Consider the following 23,423-nt stretch of genomic DNA (forward strand, 5'->3'; position numbering starts at 1 on the left):
TTAAAACCTGTTTTCCTTAATAAAAAACAATGTGTTTTGTAACCTTAAACATGGTTGTCTCCTCATAGAGCTCACTTCAAAAGAATGAAAAATTGGTAGCATGTTACTGGTGGTTTTTCCCAAATTGGGTTTCTACATTAAATCCTGGTGTCATACTTGTGTGGATGTTTTTGATTGAGTAAAACAAGTTTTTTATAGGGGTGCCTGAAACCCACCAGTTAACAACCAAATATTACTTAAAGTCCAGTGTTAGCAACAAAGAAACAAAAACAATAGGCCAAACCAGGCCACCATAACTAAACTAAAAAAAAAAAACATCCACAAAGAGGAAAAGATAGACAAAAACCACCAAAATCTAGGGGACAGACAAAAAACTAGGAGCACCAATCAGGGCACCGTTTCTTTGACCAACTCCGTAGTCTTGAGCTCCAGCTTTGCCATGGCCTCTGCCTTGACAGTCTTCAAATGAATATCATCAAGGGGCTTCTCCTTCTCCTTCTTCCTCTTGTGGATGTTACTTGAGATGTTTTATGTTTTACATTCTGCAAAGTTTGTTACTATTAGGAAAATGGATGACAAGTTTTATGTTGTTGATTATTTGGTATAGAGATTGAGCTACTTAATGATTAGATATGAAGTATTTGAAGTGATTAAAAGTTGAATTGGTACATCTAGACCCGAGGATAATTGATTCACCTCCCCTCTCTATTATTCTAAATCATTCTAACAATGAAAGGGCTAAAAAAATAACTTTGGCTCCAATGTTGTGGTAGGTAAGTTCAAACACCAAATTGTTGGTCTAGAGATGTATGTGAAGCAATTGAAGGAGGAAATGGTTGATATCAGCAACCGTCTAAGGCATGTGAGAAAGTTTATGCTGAAAGTTATGGACATCTTTACTACCACTTTTTGCCTACTCCATGAAAAGGCATCAATTGGTAACTTGATTAAGGCTGATGATGCTAGAGAGCTCTTCAACTTCCTTCATTAGGAGTGAGTGAATGTTCTTCCATCAAAGGGGTTGCCGGGTTGGAGAAAGGTAATTGATGTTTTTTCTTATGTGGTGCCATCTTGTAAACTCTGCTAGCTTTACACCTTCTTTTATAGTTTTAATGCTAAGACTAAGATGGTTAAGTTGGTTCCAACCCTATGTGGCTTTTTATGCTTTCCAGACTTAATATTTTGTTTAGGTACTTTATTATGGTTTATGCTTATCCTAAGTTCTAGTCTGATGATAAATGGCGGTGCTCTGCTTTTCTTATGATGGTTTTTGATAGACTTTCTGTTTTGCTTTTCTATGTGCTTTAGGTACTTTTAATATGTTGTTAATGTGTATCTAGTGTGTTGTCATTGTACCATGAACCAACACCCTTTTGTTGCTGCTTATTATAAACAATAACGATATTTACAATTTGTTAAAATTTTATTTTTCATCATAATTAACTCACCAATAGAATTTTACATTATAATTTTTAATGACAAAATAAAATATGATTAATATTATAATTATAAAATTATAATTGTTAAAAAATATGACTAAAGTAGGTACTAAGCCACTAGGGAAAAGACCCAATAGCTATTTAGATTATAACTTTGTGCACCTAGAACTCCTAAACCGTATGTTAGATTTTGCTAATTTTCTTGGTGTCCCTCCAAAAGCTAAGGTTTTGGCTTTTAGGTATGGATTGGATTGTGCAATGCAAAATAGTTAGAAAATGTCATTTCAAAATGCTTGCTCAATACCCACTATGTTCATGCACTAACAGTTGCTCACACAAAAAATACTAGTACTTAATGGTTAAATGTCCCAAAAGTCTTAATGAAATATCTCAATAATGATGTACAAATTGATCAATCACCACCCCCAAAAAGTGTAAAACATGATGAACTATTGATAATGTGTGATCATTTATTAGTACATATAATTTATTTTAAAACCTTTTTAAGAACAATAATTAAGAATAACAATGACAAAACTATTATCTCCCCCAAAATAACACTCTTAAAATTTCTTTCACCCACCATTTTTAATAAAATAAGCTTTAACTGTTTTTATTTAATTAGGAGACATTACTGACATTATTATAACTGTATTAATTTGCTATAATAAAAATCAAATTGATCCCATTAAAACTTAAAGCTTAAAATATATGCCATACTGCTACGCTCGAAACTGTTACATGAACTGAACTAAGCCAAGGAAAAGTCGATAGGAGTTCAAGCATTTGGCTCCGGTGTGGGCATTCCTAACAATTGTCTCAAATGTCCTCTTTTTCGCCTGTTATTTTCTCATCTTTCCTTTTGAGATCAGTGTGATTGACTTGGTATATCGCTGTAGAGAACAAGAATTGTGCTTGAACCATTGTAGGGGAATTTAGAAATGATGTTTATATAATGTGACGATTTTCCCCTAAATAATCTGATTGTGTGTGCGCTCAGAGGGAGTAAGGAAAACGGAATAAGCATTTGGCGCTGAGTTGTGTCACCGCCATGGCCAGGTCCCCTAACCTGGATGATGTATGCTGATTCCTCCAACTATTCTTTTGTATTGTTGCATATATATTTTATTTATTATGTACCTTGAAACAAATTTCTCTTTGACCTTTCACAGGATGATGATTTTGGTGGAGATTATGCAGGAAACCTTACACGTTTGTCCAAAATCCGAGCTCTTTCATTTTGTTCAGAGAATTGACCAAGAAATGCTAACTATTTAGTGTATCCAACTATCCATTATTGCAGGCAACAAGCGGCCTCGTCCTGTAGATGATGATGAAGACTTCAAGGTATTTACACGTAATTTTTTAGTTTATTATATCATTATGAGGCAAGAATATTATATATAATCTCATGGAGTTAAAATGATATTATCGTCGTGGAAAAATACATTCTCAATTTTGAAGAAGACAATTATTGGTGGAATGTTGAAGCAAGAATACACTGGTGCACCCACATACACACGGCATTTAACCAAAGATGTTCTCTTTTTGTGTGGTAGATTAATCAATATAAGGTACTGATTCTCATTGCCGCAATGCTTTATAAAGTTAGAAATTAGCAGGATTGGAAAATGTGAAGGATACTTTTATAGTTGAAAGTACGTACGGATGTTGAATACTCAATTGCTCATGGATGCGGATTTCTCTTTTGATTCACAGGACTTCATAGCAATGCATGATTTGTGGGTGATATGTATATACGCACATATATGTATTTGAGTCTTACATAGCAATGAAGTATACAGAATGTGATAGACTTAAAATGATATAAGTTGGGGAAAATAATTTAGAACTAGTCATGCACACACAAGGCTTTTCTCTTTTTGCCTGGTTGATTAAAATCAACATAAAGATGAACACTGATTCTCATTGTAGCAACAGACAATACATTTTAAAGTTAGAGCTTTAGCAGGACTATACATGGAAATGCTAAGCTGTTTGGAATTTGTGGCTGAACATGTATCTGCATGGTGAAGAAGTATTTGTCATGGGTGATGATTTCTCTACTAATTTAGGTTGTTACTTAGAAATGCATGAATTATAGGTTGTTCTAAACAAACTCATATGCATTTAAGTCATGGAATCTTGCGAATGTCCATTTCTCTCTTGAATATGTCATATTTTAAATTTTTTGTCAAAACTTTGAAAGTCCTAATCATAAATAAATTGTTTCTTATGATACCTTTTAAACAATATGTTTAAGCGAACAACTCAAATATAGTTCAAAGTTTACCTTAAGTAAAAAATTGATTGACTTCAATTGCTTTCTTAAGAAAGTTCAGAATAAAGAGTCATAGCTCTAGCTCTGAGGGTTTAAAGAATTAAACAAAGGGTCTGAGGTGATTGAAAATAAACCGAAGCATGAATAGCACAGGTGCATTTAAAGTAAATGAATTGAATGCCATATAGATATAGTTGGGATTGCAAGTGTTTATTGTCTAAGTTGTCGGTTTGGATTCCGGTTCAAAATTTTTCCAATTTTCTTTGGGCTGGGTTCAGATTCGTTTTGGGTTCGTCCATACAAGCTTTATGTTTAAAATTTAAAAATAAAATAAAAAATATACACACACACACACACACACACCACCATATAAATGTTTAGGTCCAAAAACAATAATGTCAACATGAATAGTCAGCCACTAGTGATTGAATATCATGAAAAGCCATCAAACAAATCATCATAATTCTGCTGTTACAAATTAGAATCACAAAAAGTGCTGCTACCATTGGTACTAGCAATGTCAGTCTCAACATCAGTAGGTAGCTCGTGATCATCGTCGTTAATTACAAGTGCATCAAAGCGGGCAATCAAGTCTTCCAAGTCTGCATGCTCTGGCTCAACATCCGCATGCTTTGCCTCCCCTTTTTTGTTGTTTTCGTGTGTTGTAAGCCTCAAGGTGGAATGCACAAAAACCATGGCGCCTGCCTTCTTGGAAGGCAATCTATTGTATTTTATTGAGTGCATGAAGGAGTATGTGCTCTAGTTCCTCTCGGATGATGATAAACTAGCAACCTATTAAGACTTTCAATTTTGAAATTCAAGAGTTAAGAGTTTTGAATTAAAAAAAAACAGAATTCAACATCATCAACAAGAATTTAGAAATTAGAATCTTAAGAGTTGGAGTTGGGGCAGTTTTGATGTAGGATAGGCATCCTATTGCTTTTGAAAGTAGGAAGCTGAAAGGCATCGAGCGGGGTTACAACATTTATGACAAGGAAATGTTGGCCATTATGCATGCCTTGGCTAAATTCAGACAATATTTAGTGGGCAGCAAATTCACAATTAAACAAATCATAACAGCCTAAAACATTTTCTTGGTTGGAAGGAATTGAATGAGAGACAACAAAAATGGGTCAGCAAACTACAGACATGCTTTCGACATAGTTTTCGTTAAAGGGTAGAAAAACATAATTGCTGATGCATTGTCTCAGAGACCTCACTTATATGCTTTGGGAGCTATATTAGACAGCTGGAGAGAGCTGATTTCAATAGAGTATGCTAAGGACAAGCGAGCTATGAGCATCATTAATTGTACTATGTAGGATGAAGGGTATTCAGTGGTAAATGATTCGATCATTCATAAGGATCAGAGTTGGTTAGTATCTAGATTTGCAATTAAGCAGAAGATCTTGAGAGCTTTCCATGACTCACCTATGATAGGTCACTAAAGAAACTTCAAAATCTAGAGGCAGTTGAGAGAATGCTTTACATGGAAGGGGCTCAAAATAGATGTATTACGACATGTAAGAGTATGGCTGGTCTGCCAACATAATGAACATGAGCGCTCATTTTAGGGCTGGTAGTTGTAGCCCCTACCCATTCTAGTGAAGAAGTAGAACAATGCATTGATGAATTTTATTATGGGCTTACCTAAGTCCCAAGTCAGAGATTGTATCTATGTGGTGGTGGATCTTTTGACGAAGTTTGTACACTTCTTTGCCATTGCATCTACATATACAATGATGTAGGTAGTTGAACTATTGTTCAGAGAGATATTTAGATCATAGTTGGCATAATTGCCAAATAATCGGCAAGTTTTTGGGACTGGTGAGTTTTCCACAGATTTAATCGTGACTCGGCTACAGAAAAAATCGCCGATTAATCACCGAGTTTTTGCAAAAAATCGGTGAGATTTTAGAAAACTCTTTTTTAAAAAATTTTAATTTTTTTTTTTTTGTTAAAAACAAATGGCAAAAAGCCTATATATATTATGTAAAATAGAGAGTTACAGTATGCTAGTAGAGCTAGGAAGAGGAAGATGTGATTGTAATGATGTTTTTACTTCTAGTTTGACACAAACTATTTACTATTATGCTTCCTGCCATTAGTATTCCGCATGAGAATGCAATTTTGTACCCACTATGCATTTATATATATATCTAAACTCCTGCTTGTTTCTTTTGTGTTCTCTATAATGAACTCATTAGATGCATCTTCTCATTGAAATTTGCAAAGAAATCTATTTTGAATTAAATTTTAGCGGTTTTTTTAGGTTCTCAAGTTTTCCTGAGTTTTTTAAAAAGATAGCTAAGTTTTTCCTGATTAAAATTTTTGGGGGCTTGGCGAGTTTTTGGCTTTGGTGAGTTTTCCAACTATGATTTAGATTGCATGGATTACCTCGAACCATAGTTAGTGATTAAGACAATAGGTTTGTGAGTCTCTTTTGTCAGGAACTTTTTAGACTATGTGGGACTGAGCTCACTCTTAGACCTAGTTACCATCCTCAAATCGATGGACAAACATATATAGTGAATAAATGGGTTGAGGGCTATTTGCGAAATTACATAGCAAGGCATCGGAGGCATGGGTGAAGTGGTTGCACCTGGGCAAGTATTGCTATAACACTAAATATCACGTCTATCCAGACGACACCTTTCATGGTTCTCTATGGGCATGATGCTCCAAACTACTAAGATTTGCTCCTTAGTGACAACAGAGACCTTAAGGCTAGGGAATTACTTCAGGAAATCTAGGATATTATGAGATCCTTAAGGGAAAATATGTAGAAGGCGCAAAACCAACATAAATAATATGTAGATTAGGCGAAGTGTCAAGTGGATATTAGAGGCGGATGACATAGTTTATCTTATGCTTCAACCCCACATATAGTCCTCACTTAAGAGAAGTGGAGCAGAGAAGTTGAAGCTGTGTTATTATGGGCCTTTTAGGGTAAACAAAAGGGTTGGTGTAGTGGCCCTATTTTAGTTTGTTCTTGTTTTGTATTGGGGTTAGTCTATAATTGACCCTCATAGGCTAATTATTGTAGATAGAGGGACTTCTAAGGCGGAGGCTCGGTTATGGGAGGGTCTTGCCTTCTGTATAGTTCAATATGTTCTAGTTTGGTCTTTGTTTGGCTCAAATTGGAGTTCGTTTGGGCTTAGTTTCATGTACTTACTATTTATGGTAAGCATGGTGATGATTGAGAGGGACCCTTTCTATTTTTGGAAAGTGCATTTGTTCGCATGGGGAACTAATAGGTGTGACTCCTATTTTAGACAGTATATTAGAAGGATAAGTATTTTGGGAGCTAATATTACTGTAGTGGCCAAATTATTATTAAATTGTGATATTGCTGTCAGGATTTAATTGTGTAGTTTTTGAGTCAAACTCATTGACCCATATATCATGAGTAGTGATTCAACATGAATCCATCTCTCATGAGAATAAATGGAGCACTTAGCACTCATTAGATCTAGGTGATGCTCACAAAAGGTGAAGCACTAGGATTTCATGGGAGGTCAACCATCCTAGTACTACTCTAGCTTGAGCGTGCTTAACTACAGAGTTTCCTCCATGGTCACTTAAGAATCTTTGGATGTCCTGTATATATTTTTGTTCCTAAAGAGAAGAGGTCTAAATTAGAACCCTTAGGAAGGAAAGGTATATTTGTCGGTTATAGTGAATCTTCCAAAGCTTATAGGGTATACATACTAGGGTCAAGAACAATTGAAATTGGTAGGGATATTAAATTTGAAGAAGATGTAGCATATAAAACTTCTAAAAATATAGAAGAACCAAATGATGAACCAATCTCAAAGTTAGATGAAAGTTCAACGATTGAGAGGGAGAATTGTTCAAAAGATCATGAGCCCACATCATCTAATCCTAAGAATGATCAAAATCCACCCAATAAGAAAAGACCACTATGGGCAAGGAAAATGATTGAAGAAAACAATGTAGCCCCTGATGAAATCATTAGAGAAAGTACGAAAACAAGAAGTCACTCATGCTATGTCGCACATATAAATGAGCCCACTAAATTAGAACTTTGAGATGATGAAGAAGCCTTAAAATCTCAAGCTTGGAAACATGCCATGATTGAGGAATACCAATCCATATTAAAAATTGATGTTTGGGATATTGTACCTAGACATAAGAATGAATATGTTGTCTCCTCTAAAATGGTTATTCAAAATCAAATAGGCACCTGTTGGTAGTATTGAAAAACACAAAGCTAGATTTGTTGTTAGAGGGTTCACTCAGAAGGTTGGAATTGATTATGAAGAAACATTCGCCCCTGTTCTTGATATACATCCGTCAAAACCATTATTGCCATTGATACATCTAAAGGGTGGAAGATACATGAAATGGACGTAAAAATGACATTTTTAAATGGTGTTATCAACGAAGAAGTATATCTAGAACAACCAGAAGGTTTTGTCATCCATGACAAGAACACACATGTATGTAAACTAAAGAAAGCTCTCTATGGCCTTAAACAAGCCCCTAGGGCATGGTATCAGAGGATATATAGTTACCTTATCAAACTAGGGTACTCTAGGAATGAAGCAGATCCTAACATATACTTCAAAGTATCAGATGGTGATATGCTAATACTTGTCCTGTATGTTGATGATCTTCTAATAATAGGGGAAGATTATTTTATTACAAAGCGTAAACAAGACCTTACATATGAATTTCAAATGAAAGATCTAGGTCTTTTACACTACTTTTTGGGATTAGAAGTATGGCAAAAGGAAAATTTCCTAAGCCAAGGCAAATGTACTATTGACATATTGAACGAATTTGGCATGCCGTATTGTAAACCATTATCTACATCTATGGAGACAAACCTTCATAAGCTCAAAAGTGAAGCATTTGACTCTGAACCTATAGATCCCACATACTAAAGACAGATAATTGGATCTCTAATGTACTTGGTGAATACTCGTCTTGATATTTGTTATGCAACAAATGCATTAAGTCAATTCATGTGTGAACCTAAGAAGATTCATCTCATGGAAGCCAAGCACATTTTGAGATACTTGTGTGGTACCGTTGGACTTGGTCTAAAATATGACAATGTTGAGATACAACTTCAAGGTTATTCAGATTCTGATTGGGCTTGCCGCTTTACCGATCTTAAAAGCACTATAGGATCTTTTAGCTTTGGATCTACTATAATATCTTGGTTTAGCAGGAAGCAATCTGCAGTTGCTTAGAGTTCCACTGAAGCACAATACATAGCCGCCTCTATGGGAGCTCAAGAAGCAGTATGGTTAAGGAAGTTACTGGTTGGAATATTTGTGAAGTCCCTGAATCCCATAGTTATACACTGTGATAATCAAAGCTGCATTAAACTATCAGTGAATCCAGTTTTCCATAACAAATCCAAGCATATACTAATCCCCTATCACTACATCGGAGATATGGTAGATAGAAATTTTATCAAGTTGGTATATATCAACACTAAAGATCACACTACCAACATATTTAGCAAACCTCTTGCAAAATTAAAAGTTGAGTACTTTAGAGGTAAACTTGGAATGACTAAGATGTAATTGTAATTCCTAAGAGTGAGTCTCAGTCATGTTTAAATTTAATATATATTCATTTATATATTAAATGTAACTCTTTATATTTTAAATGTTAAAAGAGTTACTATTGTGCATATGTGTATTATTTCATGAAAGATGATGATCTTTCATTGATATATTTGTAAGATCACTACTATAAGGTGGCGATCTTAACAATAGCTTGACCTGTTATCATAGAATACATTAAGTTTTTGTCTCGAAATGTGCCAGAAATTATGATAATGAAAGCATCATGATTGACTACATTAAGTTGTTGTCTCGGAGTGAGCTGGAGATCATGATACTACTTAAGTTGTTTTTTTGAGTTCTTGATCCATTATCATGATAGACTACATTGATTTGCTGTCCCGGATTGTGTCAGAGGTCATGATAATAAATGAATCATGATAGACTACATTAGATTAAAGTCCTGGATTGAGTTGGAGATCATGATATCAGTTATGGTGGACTACATTTAGTTGTTGTCCTTGATGTCATGAACATTATCTGATAGACTACATTCATTTGCTGTCCTGGAGCCAGAAATCAGATAATCCATATCCTTCCAGGATATGACATATTTTCTTAGGCATCTTGAGGCTTATGCTAGTGTACACATCAAGAGAATATTGCTGTGATGACATAATTATGATGATTCAATCCTCCCTCGCTGACAGGGAGTGTTAAAGATATAGCTTTAGTCGAATTGAAACAATATAGTAAGTCAAATGAAAATTGTATATATTAATGTATATGTATGAATATTCTTACATCTGTTTTATATATATATATATAAACTTGCACACACACATATAAATATATACCGATATTCAAATTGGATGAAATGATTTATTGTATTGATATCTGTCAGATCAGATTGAATCTCATTGTTGTGGATATGTCTTAACAAAGACAGGACCCTGATCAGGCCTTGATCATAATACCTGATTGGCCCTTGATAACAATAGTGATCGGGCCTTATCAATAATATTGATTGAGCCATATTAATATTGATCAAACCTGTGATTATGGTGTTCGGCATTTATCATTATCGGGGGTTGCTAACATATGTTAGTGTGTGATTATTTTTGAACAGTCATGTCCACGTAGGGACATGACTATTCCATTCAATAAATTATATGAATTGAATGCTGTGGAGAACATATCATTCACATGGCATATTGGTATCTACTGCATTCGATATCTTCAGCGATTCATTTATTATTTAAGTCACATTATATTGTGATCTCTATGACTTGTTGAGCACAGAAAATACATTGTGAACATTGATAATTCTGCATACATAAGTTAATTCAGTTGATAAATCAGAAATAAAATTGTTATCAGTTACACTCTATCACATGTCTTAAATTCCTTAACAAGTATCAAAGCATATCCCACTTTGTTATTTTTCGTGTCATATAAGAAATCTTTTCCAATTATTTTGCTGCTGCTGCTACTATTACTACTGCCTTCTACTTGTTCTTGCATAGGCATTAATGTATGCTTGATGCCATGCTTCCTAAAAGTGTACATGTTATGTCTTCCATTATGCACAATTTTCCTATTGAACTGCCAAGGTCTACCAAGCAACACACGACACATCCATTGGCAAAAGATCACATGACTCTATCCTTATAACTACCAATTTGAAATTCAATCAGAGCTTGATTGTCTACTAACAATTGATGCCTCTTCTATAGCCAATGAAACTTTATAGAGAGAAGGATGTGTTGATTTTCTTAAGATCCATTTCCTTATAACTACCAACTTGAAATTCAACCAAAGCTTGTTTGTCTGCTAACAATTGATGCCCGTTCTATAGCCAATGAAACTTTATAGGGAGAAGGATGTGTTGATTTTCTTAAGACCCAATTTATGTACCATTTCTGTAGCCACTAGATTATCAGAACTTCCTTTGTCTATAATCAATTTACAATTTTTATCTTTAGCCTTACATTTGGTCTCGAACAAAGCTTTTGTTTGCATGGGTTCTTGATTCTCTTTTGGTGGCTTCAACAATAATCTCTTGAGAAGTAATAACTCTTTGGATTCAGGTTCTTCTTGGTGTATCTGCTTGCACAATCTGATTGCTTCTCCCATTCCTTGTATAACCTCCTTGCAAAGGTTCAGGACGTTTCTAGCTCTAATTGCCAGTCTAATGGTAAAATTTGAAACACTGACCAGCAAAGCCTCTTCCTCTTCCTTGGAAATCATCTCTTCCATAAGATCTTCCTCCCTTGTTTTGACAGCCTCCTTTTTCATTATTGGCTGTCCCATTGGAACTTCCAGACCCTCTTGTTGATTGTGTTGCTGTCCTCTTCTAGCTCACTGTCCTCTTCCCCTAAGTGTCTTCCTCAATTCCTTATTTAATTTGCTTTCTTGCAAGCCTTTTTTTGCCTTTATGGAAAACTGATAGGCTTCCTCAGGAGTTCGAGGGAACACTAAACCCATCTCATCTTGCAAATTAAATTTCAATTCATTATAATACCTTGGTATTTTCTCCAAATCTTCTTCCCTGTGGCCCAATCCTATCACCAACTCATAACACTCTTCCACGTATTCCTTCACTGACATATCCTTTTGTTTAAGGCTTTGCAATCTTTTGAAAAGATTAGTTCGGGAGTCTCCAGGAGGAACCTAGCCTTTAACCTAGCAATTATTCGATCCCAAGAAGTAATTTTCTCTTTTTTCTTCTTCCGTCTTTCCAACCTAAACATAGTCCCACCACATTCAAAATATTTATCAGGTCATTGATCTAATCAGTGAGCTCCTCATTATTCAAACATCCTGAATATGTAGGGACCTCTATTTCTCACACTCATTACTGTTCTTTACAATCTCTCTTTGAATCGTTCTGGTTCTGCTAAAGCATCTTCACCAGCAGCCTAGTGTCCCTCTTCTTCTTCCACTTCACTAACATCACTGACTGCTACTTCTTTTCACCCTTCAGTTCTTTTGCTTTCTTGCTTGTTTTTTCTCTGTACACTGTTTGGTGCTCCTGTTGTTGGCGGTTGCCTTGGTTGTCTGCTTTCAGTCCCTTAGACCCTTTTGTGGTCTCTTGTTGGAATTAATAAATTTATCTTATCTTTGTTGTCCTTATTCCATGACATCCATCCTTGCTGCTAGATTCTGCAACATTTCTAGAACTCTTTCTTCATGACCTCTTTGGCCTTCTCTAACACCACCTCTTCTCATTCTCCTTGGTGACATTCTGCCCACACCACGGTCACCAATCCCTTGCTGCTCTGATACCAATATTATGACAGCCTTCTCACAAACAAAGAACAAGAACTCAAGGCAACAATATAGTGACAAAATAATGATAGGAAGATCAAAATTAAACAGGGATCAATTTTTCAAATACTTTGCAACAACAAGCAACAGGAAATATAACTGTTTGAGGCAATAATAAGACAGAAGAAATACTCAGAAATATGATCTCTCATAATAGTCCAAACTCACAGAAAATTAACTCTCAACTCAGAGAAACTGAATTGAAGTTCTTATTTACTTTTGCCAATTGCAGATTTTTAGTTCCAAAATTTCCCAAGTGTTCATGAGCTGCAATACTCACAGAACATTTCTTCTACATGGAATGTTTGATGCAAGAGCATTCTAGGGGTTGTGCAATAGTGAACACTCAAACTGATTTTTCTCTTAAAATTCCATTTTTGATTTTGTGTTGTTGTAGATTCTAATTTGTGTTTGAGATCTTCTTTTGCTGGGTGATGTTGTCTTCATCTTTAATGCCTATTTCCTCGTTCATGGGTGGTAAATTTAGTTTGGCAGCTTGAGTTTCAAGTACAGGGATTTCTTCATTTTTGAGGCTGTATGTGTTGCAGAAGTTTATGGAAGATTTTAGACAGTGGGTTTTCTGTTTCTTTTATGTATTTTCATTTATTTTATCGATGAGAACCTTGGTATGAAATTTCATGAGATTTCCATCAGTTTACAGTGTTGGAGAGTGATTTCTGGACTAAGTTTGGAACTCTTTAAGAGTAAAGCTGTTGCAGATGTTTGCTTCTTTTGGCTGCAATATTTAATAGAAAATATGATGTATTTCATGCTAGAAATCAGTTTTAAACAATAAATTTCATTTGCATGAATTTTTAGTTTCAGTTCTTTGAATTTGGTCGAAATCTTTGTTAACCTATTGGAGAATCGTTGAATCTAATTAAGAGGTTTTTGCTAGTTTTCAAGTCTGGTTATTCAAGGCTTTTTGAAAGAGATATAAATTTCTCAATAGATGTCATTTGGTACAAATTTATTGAATTAATTTAATCCAGGACATTACATCCAACCACCATATAATTTGTCTCATTGCTCCATTCGCTTTGACAACTGTTTAAAAAGTTTCTGGATAATTCTCCTCAATCTGGAATCTGGATATATGTATCTGAGTGTTGGATACTCTATATGAATTTTACACTCCTAAAATGACGTGGATGCCATAACCAGACTCATCCATAAACGAAGCCTGTATTTGATCCACATTGAAAACAATTGGGTTTGGCAACACATTGTTTGGTGCAATATTGAATTTAGTGATTCTGTTAATCAAAAAAAGTTGAGAACACACAAATTTTGTAAACTAAAATATTAAAAACCAAAATACATATCAATATAAATAAATATTTTTAAGTATTAATCTATATGCCCATCTATATAAGTTAATAACAGTTGGATATATGAATATTTCTATAATTGTTGTATTTAGTTGTATCTGTATCAGAGGATCTTGAAAGTTTTCCATATCCATAGCTGATATCATATCTGTTTCCATGCAACTCTGCCTTTTTAATTCTCACCTCATATTGAAGCTCCACTAACAGGTGACATAACAATTGTCCACTCTTAAGTTTTAGTGGAAGCATCAACTGATCTCTAGAAAACAATACCATTTGAAGAAGCTATAAAACATTTTTATCGTCACATTTCTGGATCTATCCATTGGACATTATGGGGTATGTAACATATCTCTATACAAGTTGCTAGTCATCAGTCAACTTTACAGTGACGATAGATTCTTTCGTTTTTTGTCTCTAATTTTGTACATGGTTTGAAATGGAATCAAAAACTCTTTTACTACCAGCAAGTTTCTCAGCACCTCACTCGACAAAATGGAAAACATTCTCTTCAAGTCTTCAGTCAGGATATGTCTAGAGGTTTGAAGCTTCTGTGCTCAGTGTCATTTGGATGGTCATGATGTTGAACGAGTAATATAATGTAATCCTCTGGGATAGCTTTAATATGACATTTATTAATAAAACAGATCTTTGAAGAAAATTAGTTCATAGATTGTTTAAATAGATAGTTCAAGCCGCACTGTGGCCATGATCAGTGAGTCGATTCTTATTATGGTCTAGTTACTTTGACTATCCTTCGAAATGGTAAATTTGCCTGTAATCATCTCTTGCAAGTTTGTGAATCCTGTTTTCAACTTTATTCTCTATTGTGCACAAGTGATGCAGCTGTTGTGATTTTTCTCCTTGATTATTTTTGATTAAATTCATTCTGTTGGTTCATTTTAACATAAGACTTTGTCACCTCATTCATTTGTTGACATGGCAGGAACATGTGGAGGAAGAACATGCACCTGGTGCAGCTACAGGAATAGTTTTAATCCTTAGAGACAGGTAGTATGAGACTCATAGGATATATATATATATATATATATATATAATATATGTATGTATGTATATATATATAGAGATTTCTGATGTCATACCTCATTGTTTGATATGGATTTCATGTCTAACAAAATATATTTACGTCTTTTTGTTGCAGTTTAAAAAAATCTGAGGAAGATTGTAAGGTGTATCAGGTACAAGTTTAAAAAAAGAAAAGAAGATATATTATATTTTTGTTTTTTAATTTTCTTGCGTGAGTAAGCTACTATCTATACTTTATCAAAATAAGTTACCAACTTATCGTAGTAGGCATTACTTTTATGACAAAGCTAGATCTCTGCATTGTGGGAGAAAGAAACTAACTTTGGAAAAAGAAAGATATTTGTTTCACAATAATTCGTCTGCTGAGTAGTTTTGTTTGGTTTTATGCAAGTCATTCTAATTTCATTTCAACTGATTCTGTTTTGCCCATACACATTGTAGCCCGATTGTTCTTCTAAAATGCTTTTTAAATAAAGAAGGAAATGTTTATACTGGTTATGATTTGTAATGTCCCCTTTTTGAGCCATGACGAAGGATTTGATGTTAGCCCTTTTTTTGGTCTCGAGGGGGCTAATTAGGAATTCAGGAAGGGATCTTGAGATGTCTTCTATGTTGTTGTAGAAAGATTGCAATGCCTTGCTCGGGAATCCTTAGAACACAAGGATAAGTATGCATTGAATAATTTTTTTCTTAAAATAAATTACTTAACAACAACGTAGAGTAACTAAGTGCAATAATGAAACATCTATTCAAGATGATAAAATAGGGAACATGACATAACTCACATGTTCACATACACAAGCGAAAGTCTTTCTAACACTTCCAAACATCCCCAAGTGCTAACGATAACTTAGAATCAAAGATTACATGAATCACAAGAATACTCAAAAGGAGATCCAAATAACATCCATGGGGCCCAAGAGGGAGATACTGAACTATCTATCCCAAGCAAGATGTTCTTTTTAACCCCAAAATAAAAGTTCCCAGCATGGTTAAACATACATGTCCATTTCCAACTAATCATAGCATAGTCAAGAATAGTAAGCAGCAACCCTTGAATGGTCCTACACAAGACAAGGGCCCTAGGTTACAATCACTAGTCCATAGGACACCATGCTGAAAGTCGAAAGCTGAAGCTTGAAATTTGGGTAAGTCTGAAATCTCCTGAAAACCTCCAAAATCTGAAACCTTTATCTTAATTGCTAGAGAGCCGAAACCCATCTCAAATGAATTGTCGCATATATAAAATATATCTTAAGTATAAGAATGTCACTTATGCTTAAATGATATATTTTATATATGGTCCAGGTGCTGAATTATGCCTAAAAGGCAACATTGAGCACCCAACCCAAAGGACAAACTCAACTCCCACCACTTGCACTTGCATAACAACTTGAAGCGATGAAGATGACAGTTTGTTTGGGTAGACACCAAAACTCGCACACACCAAATAAATTGGTAAAGTCCAAATTGAAACAGTCTCGTGAGTTCGCAAAGGACAAACCTTGGCCATATATGTGAAATTACGAAGATGCCAAAACATGGATGCCAAGCAATGGAGATGCTAGAACGTAGATGTCATTCTGCTGAAAAATGCTTAAAATTACAGACCAGAGATAACACATACACCACACTCTAGACAAAGACGCCAATTTGCAATGTTTAAGGGAAAGAGCATAAGGAAAAGAATCTAAATTAACATGAAGTTAAAGCACAACTGAAATGTAACTCTCTACACTGGGGAGTATCGGATACATGCAAATCTAGGCAACAATCACTTGAGTATATTAATACGTAATTGTAAAGCATAATTATACAAGGAAAGATCAATATTAATACCTACAATATCAAATATACATGAATACCATCAAGTTACTGTATAATGAAAGAGAGTCAACATACAAACTCCAAATCCTGTAGTTGGAGGAAGTCCATCCCAGTTCATCGATCCCCACTAGTGGTATATTTAGCAATGCCTCCCAACTATATGGAACTTGCAAGCTCAATCCGCTGTGCTCGTGGAGATGGTAACCAACCACAAGCAAAGGCATACACACAAGCAGGGTGTGGATAACACACACACCAGACAAATATATAGTCTCATAGGACATCACAATTTCCAATATAGTTTACTCGAGCAAAATGCAATAACACATGGAGAACACTCAACATGAGATCTATTATCTGTAATGTCCCCATTTTTAGCGGGTTCCTGTAGTTGGCTAGGTTAGTTCACCATTGCGACCCTTGTGAGCTGACAATAGGATTTGAGGGTCTTAGCTGTGTGGTTATAGGCTTTCTAGCAGCCTATGGTGTGTTTTGGCTCCGTTTGAGGGACTTACTATTTATAGTAAGTCAAATTGTTGGTTCTGATGAGCTCAGTTGAGTCAAAGGAGTCGGAGGATGCTCTTAGTTTTTATTTCAAGCTTCCAATTTGGGCTCCAAGAATTTTGGAGGGAGCATCTATTTATAGTAAGTAACCACGTTAGGTTCATTCATCGTCTTTCATCATCAGGATCACTTTGGTGTTGTCAGATTTCAATTTTGATGCTTCTTCAGTTGTTTTTGCAAGATGAGTGAATTATTATTATTATTCATATAAATACGATGATTGCTATTTTTGATAGTGTTGTTGGTTGGTCACCTTAGTATCATTGCTCGTTGGAACTGGGATGAGAAGTTTTAAATTATGGGAACAAGAAATTGTGGTCTTACGTGTCAGAATTTTAAATTATGGTGGAAAAGGTCATTTTTAGAAGTCAAAAGCAATTAATAAATCAGATTATAATGACACTTTATTATATTTTAATGTTGTGTGTGGGAAGCTTCTTAAGTGAAGTTCATTTGGGAAACTTCGTGCCATTTGGTGATTATAAATATGAGCCCATTTGATGAGTAAAGCATCTAATTATTCGATTATCTTATTTTTCTCTTGTTGTCTTTGTGGCATTTCTGAGTCTAAAGTTTGTGCCCTTGCTGAAGTATAAGGGTTTGAGATCTATAGCTGAAAAGTATTGTAGATTTAATTCTAAGAATCCACAATTGAGGTATTGTGGACTTTTGAGTTTTATTATCGTCTTCTCTTTCTGTATTAACAGTGGCTGAGGAGCATTTATACAATTGAATATCTGTTGCTAGATAAGGGTTTAGTCTGGAGATTGGAGTTTGTTTTGGGCAGCATTTGTAAGGGTAGATTGTGAATGCTAGATTGAAATTGGACCAGGTGGCTTTCAGTTTGACTTTGCAATTACATTCTATGGCAAAAACCAGGTTCTTAATTTGTAAAATTCAGTTTATATTACATAGTTTGAAAGTAAACAAGCTAGCTTGAAATTCTGATTTATAATCAGCCAACAATTAAATTCCCTTTTCATTATATTGCTCTATGGATTGTCGATGAATGAATTCAGAGGTTGGTGTGAATAATTTCAAAATTGTTTATCGGTGTTTGGTATTTATTTACGCAAAACTTATAAGGCTAAAATTAAGTAAATTTGTGATTAGTTTGCAGTACATCCTGATATTGTATTTGAAAATTTAAGACATCATAAATTCAATGGTAATTGGGCTGCTTGTCAAGTGTTTGACAAAATGTCAAACCATCAAAATGCGAAAGAAATTGATGCTTGATTTAGCTATAACCAGACAGGGGGTTATTACAGTGGTATCAAAACCGTTTCCTGCCACCTTGTGGGGTAGGAAAGTTATTTTATTTTCAGATTTTTTGTTGCATTTGGAGTGACTAGCACTTTAGCATTTTCTAGCCATAGACAGACATAGGAGGACTGACAGTTCTAGAAGTCAAATAGCCAAATAGCCAAATAGAAAAGACAGGCATTTGGATTGCCTAATGTACCTGTGCGCGGACCGGTATTTGCTTGACGAGGTTTGTCTTTGGTGTCTCTTGCCACCATCTTTGACATTCAATGCCATTCAATCCTTCAAATTGTACGACAAGATGAGAAAGATTGACCTTTGGTGATGATTGTTGCACTTTAGGACTACCTTCTGCTTCTTGCTACTAGATGCTCCTGGCCCTGCAACACGGACTCCTGAGGCCAAAACTCTTGCATTTTTATCCATCTCAGAGCTAGTTCTATTCAACTGATCCTTCTATTGTCGCCTTTTGCTTGTCGATTGCATGCTTTAAACTAATGAACCGTTTCTTGTTTTTCATGGCACAACGAAGCAGTTAGGGTGAATGATTCTCGTGGCGTCCAAATCCTTCCCACGATAGTCTGTACATGGCCCTTGTCTATTGCCCTTGTTCCTTTGCCGTATTTTGTCCACTGGCTTGTCTTGCTTCCTTTGTGGCGATATGGAGTTGCCCCTTCTTCACAGACTTATGACAATTATTGCACTTGTGCCAATTTTCCTCCTTTCTTCCTCTCGCTTCCGCTCCTCAATGCGGCCTTTGATTCTCCTCTTTGTGGCTGGTGATCTATGTCCATGGTTCTCTGCCGTTTTTCTCCATTGCCCAATGCATTCTCCTCGGTCTGGAGTGTCCTTTTCAAACAATGCCTTTTTTTCCTCCCCGCGACACGTGTTAAATAAGAATGTGGTTGCATCCGCGACAATTCTTTGTGGGTCCCCCGCCGTGGGACACTTGGTGTTTGCGGGACACTTAATCCGTTGTTTTTTTCTAAAAATCTTTTCAAAAATTAAAAATAAAATAAAATAAAAATTTCCTTGTCAATTTGCCTAGCTCCCTTCATGTTGTTGGTGGTAGATCTTGAGTTTGGAGCCATTGATCGAGTCGGTGATCTTCTGGTCGTCAAGGGTCCATAGCTTGATTGCTCCATTTTCGCCGACTTCCCATACTTTGTAGGGTCCGAGCCATTTCACCTTGAACTTCCTTGGCTTAATCTCATTGCGTCCATTGTACTCTAGTACCAACTGTCTGGGCTGAAACGTTATTTGCTTCGAGTGCCTATCATGCCAGGCCTTACAATGAGCTTGGGCTACCTCGGTTGCCCATTGCGCCATAGGAGAATCGTGAAATGCTCATAGGATAACCTTATGCACATTTGACTTTGGAATCAAATATATCCTCCCTTTGTAGATAATTAACTCTCCTGAGAGCAAATATCTCTCATTCTGAATACTACCATCCACAATACTCGTTGCCCACTGATCTCTGACATATTCAACTATAATCAAATTTCTCCAATTCTCTGAAATATCGGAAACTATAAAAAGGTGAGGTCTCCTTGAAAGAGCATTTGCGACTACATTTTGAGTCCCCTTGATATAGGAGATATCAAAATCATAAGACTGAAGCTTGCTAACCCATTACTGCTGTCTCTCATTCAAATCCCTCTGCCACAGGAAATGTCTTAGGCTATTATGACCAGTCTTAATACAAAACTTGCTGCCTACCAAATATTGCCTGAATTTAGCCAAAGCATGCATGATAGCTAACATCTCCTTATCATAAATGCAAAAAGTTCTCTCAGGGCCCTGCAATTTCTTGCTCTCAAAAACTATGGGATGTCGATCCTAGGACAAACGACACCAATGCCCTCTTCGGAGACATCACAATGCAAATCAAAAAGCCTAGAAAAATCAGGTAAAGCCAATACTAGACATGAAGTCATAATTGTCTTAAACTTTCAAAACATTCTTGTGCTTGAGCTGACCATTGGAAAACACCCTTGCGGGTCAAATTTGTAAGGGGAGTAGCGTGTAGTGAGAAACCGGCCACAAACCTACGATAAAAGGGACAAAGACCAATGAACCCTCTTAATTGTGTCAGGGTAAAATTAGGTAAACCCAATATTGGACATGAAGTCATAATTGTCTTAAACTTTCAAAACATTCTTAAGCCTAAGCTGACCACTAGAAAACACCCTTATGGGTCAAATCTATAAGGGGAGCAGTGTGTCGTGAGAAACCGGCCACAAACCTACGGTAAAAGGCACAAAGACCAATGAACCTTCTTAATTGTGTCAGGGTCTCTGGTGTAGGCCACTCCACAATAGCACGAATCTTATCCGGGTCCATACGGGTTCCATCGGCACTAATAATATGTCCTAGATAAAGTAACTCTGTCATACCAAGAGCACACTTGGACTCTTTGGCATACAAGGAAGCCTGATCCAAAATACCCAAAACTGTATCTAGATAAATCACATGATCATCCCAAGTCTTACTATAAATTAGAATGTCATCAAAGAAGACCAACACAAACTTGTGGAGTTGACTGTGGAACACCTTGTTTATAGTAGACTGAAAAGTGGCAAGAGCATTGGTGAGACCAAAAGGCATGACCAAGAATTCAAAATGCCCACAGTGACACTTGAATGCTGTCTTCTCTATGTCCTGCTCTCTAACCTAGATTTGATGATAGCCGGATCTCAAATCAATCTTCCAAAAATACTTTGCCCCATTCAATTCATTAATGAGCTCATTAATCCGTGGAATGGGATATTGGTTTTTTATGGTCCTCTTATTCAACATCCGATAATCAATGCACATCTAGAGGATTACCATCCTTCTTCTTCACTAGAACAACGGAAGAAGTGAATGGGGACTTACTTGGCCTAATATGCCCTTGATCAAGTAGCTCTTGTATGGTCTTCTCAATCTCATCTTTGAGCCTCTTTGGATGGCGAAAACAAGTATTCGTAATAGGCTTAGTGCCCTCCTCTAACTCAATAATATGCTCAATCCCATGATCTGGTGGCCTACTAGGGGGTAAATCATTAGACACTTAAGAGTGTTTAATCCTCAACTGCTGGATATCTGGATGATATTTTGCCTCAATATTCTTTTGAGTTGGCATAATCCTGCACTCTACTACCCAATCAACAATATCCTCATGACGAACCTCATGACGAACCAAGTGCTGCATACGCTTAAGTGAAATCTACTTTAGCTCATCATTACGGATTGCTTTAAGAACTTGGGGCTGCCTGTCCTTAATGAACCTCAACTCCATCTTCTCTGTGCTCAGGTAGATATCCTTAAGTGTGTGTAACCATGCCATACCAAGAACTATGTCTGCCCCCCCCATGTCTACCACATAAAAATCTATAGTGAAAGCATATGTATTAAGCTTCACAAGAAGATCTAAAATCATCTTGTTACACTTCAAGGTGTAACCATTAGATACTTGTACCCGTAGGCCTTCAAAATCCTTAGTCTGTATACCCCTCCTGGTAACCAAAAGAGCATCACTAAAATTATGAGTAGCTCTAGTATCAAATAAAGCAACAATACCCTGTTCAGCTATGAGCCCACGCATCCGAAAAGCTCCCTCCTTCCTCATACTAGATAAGTAAGCTACCTCGAGGTTGGAGTCATCCACCTCATCATCAAGATCATCACTCCTATGCTGATCCTGATCACAATTCCCAAACAGCTCCTGAAAATCAGCATTGCCATCATCATCGTAGAACCACTCCATAATCCTAGTTTTACCCTTAGGCTTCATGGGACAGTCATGGTTGACATCATAAGGACCCTTGCAATAGAAACACAACTTCCTCCTGCTCAAATCATTAATTGTTTCCCGATCCAAGGGCACTGCAGCAGGATGCTTACCCTCAGTCTTTTCCTCTCTTCTGGGAGGTGTCCTATCATAGGAGGATGTAGCAGGCTTTGAGGCAAACTTGCCTCTAGGTGTAGAGGCCTTTAAATTATGGGCTTTTTTCATTTCCTCCTGTAATGATGGGGGGTCTAATGACTTAACCCACCCTCTAAGTGGCTCAGCAAGGCTCTTAATGAAAAGCATAACCCTCCTTCCCTCAAATATGTCATACACCATCGCTGACAACCGCTAGAACTTATCGATGAATGCCTCCAAACCAGCTGTCCATCGTAACTGAGCCAACTCCCTAAAATAAACCTTATTATCCTTCTTGTCAAAACGTTCTATCAATCTGTCAACAAACTATTGGTATGATATGATCTGATCATGATGGAGAGATACTAAACCATGATACCACCAATCGTGCGCAACTCCATCAAGGTGTAGCACAACAAACTTGATGGCATCCTCCTTAGTCATAGGACACAAAACAAGGTAGCTGTCGAGCTTGTGGACCCAAGCTCTAGTAGTCACTCTACCGCTCCCATCAAAATGAGCCAATGTCATCTTACCAGCTGCCTGTTGGAGCTCAATATACCTGGGCCGTTGTTTGTTAGTAGTAGGCCTACCCTTGGAATGCTCACGTTTCTATGTCAAATATCTGTCAAAACTCAAATTATCCTTTAATGCTTGGGGAAGAGCATCCCACTCATGAAAATGAGTTAGTACATCATTAACAAATGGAGCGGTGTTAGAAGTAGTGCTAACTGTATCTAATTTAGGTCTCAGAAAAGTAGGTCTCTGTGGCCTGTCTTGAGCACCAATATAACCTGTCCTGTCCACCCTGTCATCCATCCTGACATGATTCTCGATCCTGTGCTTGTCGCCAGCCCTGGGCCTTGCATCCACATGTGACCTGTA

At 36.4% G+C, this 23,423-nt stretch overlaps 1 protein-coding gene across 9 annotated transcripts in view; it reads left to right on the forward strand.

Annotated features, from left to right (window-relative positions):
- The first annotated feature begins 2,141 nt into the window (after nucleotides 1–2,141).
- LOC149530434 (FKBP12-interacting protein of 37 kDa-like) overlaps nucleotides 2,142–23,423 on the forward strand; it is a 242,883-nt gene continuing 221,601 nt past the window's right edge. For 2 of the 9 annotated variants that reach the window (XR_016358416.1, XM_089808483.1), the window contains exons 1-6: nucleotides 2,142–2,234; nucleotides 2,440–2,517; nucleotides 2,612–2,651; nucleotides 2,743–2,786; nucleotides 14,871–14,935; nucleotides 15,087–15,123. Coding sequence is in view for 3 of the 9 variants with exons in the window: in XM_089808483.1 (XP_089664609.1) it covers nucleotides 2,491–2,517; nucleotides 2,612–2,651; nucleotides 2,743–2,786; nucleotides 14,871–14,935; nucleotides 15,087–15,123 (213 nt within the window). In the remaining 6 variants the exon portion in view is untranslated. Of the gene's footprint in view, nucleotides 2,518–2,611; nucleotides 2,652–2,742; nucleotides 2,787–14,870; nucleotides 14,936–15,086; nucleotides 15,124–23,423 lie in introns of all 9 variants that reach the window. The other 7 variants (XR_016358417.1, XM_089808485.1, XR_016358414.1 and 4 more) reach the window with 4 other exon arrangements.

This window comes from Cupressus sempervirens, chromosome 11, assembly GCF_028749045.1.
Source record: "Cupressus sempervirens isolate cs-2001-9-10 chromosome 11, ASM2874904v1, whole genome shotgun sequence".
Classification (NCBI taxonomy): Eukaryota; Viridiplantae; Streptophyta; class Pinopsida; order Cupressales; family Cupressaceae; genus Cupressus; species Cupressus sempervirens.